Source organism: Ammodytes marinus (assembly GCF_949987685.1).
Source record: "Ammodytes marinus genome assembly, contig: scaffold_50, whole genome shotgun sequence".
Lineage (NCBI taxonomy): Eukaryota > Metazoa > Chordata > Actinopteri > Uranoscopiformes > Ammodytidae > Ammodytes > Ammodytes marinus.
Genome location: NW_027648586.1, coordinates 210,154 through 213,795, shown reverse-complemented (window position 1 = coordinate 213,795; position 3,642 = coordinate 210,154). Strand labels below are relative to the sequence as shown.

General features: G+C 46.5%; 1 protein-coding gene across 1 annotated transcript in view; it reads right to left on the bottom strand.

Moving 5' to 3' along the window:
- Positions 1-83: 83 nt before the first annotated feature.
- kat14 (lysine acetyltransferase 14) overlaps positions 84-3,642 on the bottom strand; it is a gene marked incomplete at its 3' end in the record, with an annotated part of 5,138 nt that continues 1,579 nt past the window's right edge. The window contains exons 2-4 of the mRNA XM_080054215.1: positions 3,069-3,220; positions 1,969-2,098; positions 84-205 (exon numbers count right to left, since the gene is read on the bottom strand). Coding sequence (XP_079910341.1) covers positions 84-205; positions 1,969-2,098; positions 3,069-3,218 — 402 coding nt within the window. The remainder of the gene's footprint in view (positions 206-1,968; positions 2,099-3,068; positions 3,221-3,642) is intronic.

Sequence of the window (3,642 nt, the reverse complement as noted above, 5' to 3'; positions counted from 1 at the left end):
CGATAAGGAACTGCTTCGAATTCCAATTTTAATTTTTTCACAAGAATAATATAAAAAGGTGAAGAGGGGAAAAGTGTGTGTACCTGCTGCCAGGTGAGTCTCATCCTCTCAAAGCTTTCCTTCCCGTCTTCAGAACATTCACAACAGACGAACTTGAAGAAGTTATCTCCTTTGAGATAGCTGGGCTGCTCTCCATGCAGCTGGGCTACAGGGAGGGAGAGAGAGACAGGGAGGGAGGGAGGGAGGGAGGGAGACAGGGAGGGAGGGAGACAGGGAGGGAGAGGGACAGACAGACAGACAGGCAGGGAGAGAGAGACAGACAGACAGACAGACAGACAGACAGACAGGCAGACAGACAGACAGACAGACAGACAGACAGACAGACAGACAGACAGGGAGAGGGACAGACAGGGAGAGGGACAGGGAGAGAGACAGGGAGGGAGAGAGAGATGGAGGGAGGGAGGGAGGGAGGGAGAGAGACAGGGAGGGAGGGAGGGAGAGAGGGAGAGACAGCCAGAGAAGGAGGGACAGACGGAAAGAGAGGGAGAGACAGACAGACAGGGAGAGAGAGAGACAGAGGGACAGACAGACGAGGAGAGAGAGAGAGACAGACAGAGAGGGAGAGAGAGAGACAGACAGAGAGGGAGAGGGACACACACACAGACAAAGAGAGAGACAAACGCAGAGCTGTTAACAAGCAGCGCTTTAACCTTATCTTGTTAATTTGCCATTCCACTCAAAACGCAAAATGAGTCAGTGACATACTGTTGTCCTTTTACACATTGTTTAAAAGGAATACTTCACCGATGAGAAACCAAGCTGTGTACCAAATCACTAGTGTAATATATATATATTTTTTTTATTATTATTATTCTTCAGGACAATTACACACAATACACAATTCTCTCTTTGCATATTCACACATATTACTTTGTGTTATCGTCTGAAGTGTGACAGGAGAAGACAAAGGCTTATCAGGTCCCGCCCCCACTGCCATCAGATTCAGATACACAGCTACTGATACAGTTAAACCTGCCGTGTGTAGAATTGTGGGTTTTATTTCCTAGCAGATTTTGTAGAAAGTAATTATAATATCCATAAGTACATTTAATTTAGTGCATAATAGCTGAAAGAAACGTTTTGAATAATTTTTTTTTCCCTTAGAAATGGTCTCATATATGTCCATATTTCTGCATATTTTGGACCAAGGCCTAGTGCCGCCATCTTGAAAGTGTCATAGTTGGAATGTCATCAGGTGCATTGTTTAAAATGTAGAATTGTTCTTGTCCTTGAAGGCCACTGTAGCTTCTGTTATTATTCTAAAGGGGTGGGGTTACCCAGGGAGCGTTGCATTCTAGAACTTTGTAGAACTTTCTTGATGATGTCATATTACACACTGCACCTTTAAAACATTTTTTTTTTTTAAGAAGATGCATTCCAATACACAGACAGTTTTAGGTCTCCTTATTCATTGCCAGTGTACAACAGACATGCTTGTATATACCATAGATAGTAGGTATATACATGCTCATATAATGTATGAGGTTTGTCGATGGGCACAGCTTCCGTTTGAGCCAAAAATACAATAAAAAATACTATTTCTGCATTTATTTCAGGACAGCAGGCACCAATTAAAACAGTATTGGACATTTATACTACATTGGTGACCCAACTTCAATACACATTTAGATTTCCAACGGTAAGATAGTCCTTTAAACAAATTATGATATAATCCTGGAGAATGTATAAGAGATAAGAGCACACACACAAGCATGCACGCGCAAAGACACACACACACACACACACTCTTACCTGCAGGGATACACACACACACACACACACACACACACACACACACACACTCTCTTACCTGCAGGGAGCCACACACACACACACACACACAGTCTTACCGGCAGGGAGCCACACACACACACACACACACACACACACACACACACTCTCTCTTACCTGCAGGGATCCACTTGTGGCAGCGTTCGCAGTAGAAAGACATGTCGTCAGCGGCCCAGCCGTCCGTCTCCTCTCCCACATCGCTGGTTAAAGAGTCCCCGCTTTGGTCATGAGACAAGTCCACTGAACCCTGGACAGGACAGGGTAACAGGACACTTAAACACAGGGTAACAGGACACTTAAACACAGGGTAACAGGACACTTAAACACAGGGTAATAGGACACTTAAACACTTACTATATATGTATGTACATAAACTTTTTGATAATTAAAGATGGAGTCAGTGATTCTCGAGAACGTTTGTTGTCAAAATGGCAAACAGACTCCACTTATAAAGCTCTTTTCCCTGGTTTTTCACAGACCCAAAGCGCTTTACATTGTTTCGTACACATTCACCCATTCACACACACATTCATACACCGATAGCAGCAGCAGCTACCACGCAGGGTGCAAGCTAACTATCAGGAGACATTTAGGGTTCAGTGTCTCTTTGCCCAGGGACACTTGGACATGTGGCGGGGAGACGGGGGATCGAACCTCCGACCCTGTAACCCAGAGGCGACCTCCCTACCCACTTCGCCACTGCCGCCCCAAAATGAAAATCTCCTCACGACGGTGGCCCCTTTGTTTATATACCAATTTACAGAGCTTGTGTACTAACACCAGATTATTTTCAGTACACACTCAGTACAGACAGGTAGTGGATCATGAGGAGATATTCACACAGTACAGACAGGTAGTGGATCATGAGGAGATATTCACACAGTACAGACAGGTAGTGGATCATGAGGAGATATTCACACAGTACAGACAGGTAGTGGATCATGAGGAGATATTCATTCTCCAGAATCACTGACTGAAAAAAATAATAGTCTTTTCAAATTGTATAACTTTTCCACACACACACACACACACACACACACACACACACACACACACACACACACACACACACACACACACACACACACACACACACACACACACACACACACACACACACACACACACACACACACACACACACACACACACACACACACACACACACACACACACACACACACACACACACACACACACACACACAGTATTCTGACCTGTCCACTGTGGTCATGTGACAGGTCCAGTGAGGCTTGGTCCTCTGCCTCCACTATGAGCAGCGTCTCCCCCTCCACCTCTCCCTCCTCCAGCCCCTCTGAGGCCGACAGCTCTTCATCTGCTACACACACCTCACTGCTGCTGTCCATGGCTGCAGACAGACAGACAGGCAGACAGACAGGTAGACAGACAGGCAGACAGACAGGTAGGTAGGTCAGACAGACAGACAGACAGACAGACAGACAGACAGACAGACAGACAGACAGACAGACAGACAGACAGGCAGACAGACAGACAGGGAGACAGACAGGTAGACAGGGAGGGAGGGAGGGAGGGAGGGAGAGAGACAGACAGACAGGGAGAGAGACAGACAGACAGACAGACAGACAGACAGACAGACAGACAGACAGGGAGACAGACAGGTAGACAGGGAGGGAGGGAGGGAGGGAGGGAGAGAGACAGACAGACAGACAGACAGACAGACAGACAGACAGACAGACAGACAGACAGACAGACAGACAGGTAGACAGACAGGGAGGGAGGGAGGGAGAGAGACAGACAGACAGGGAGAGA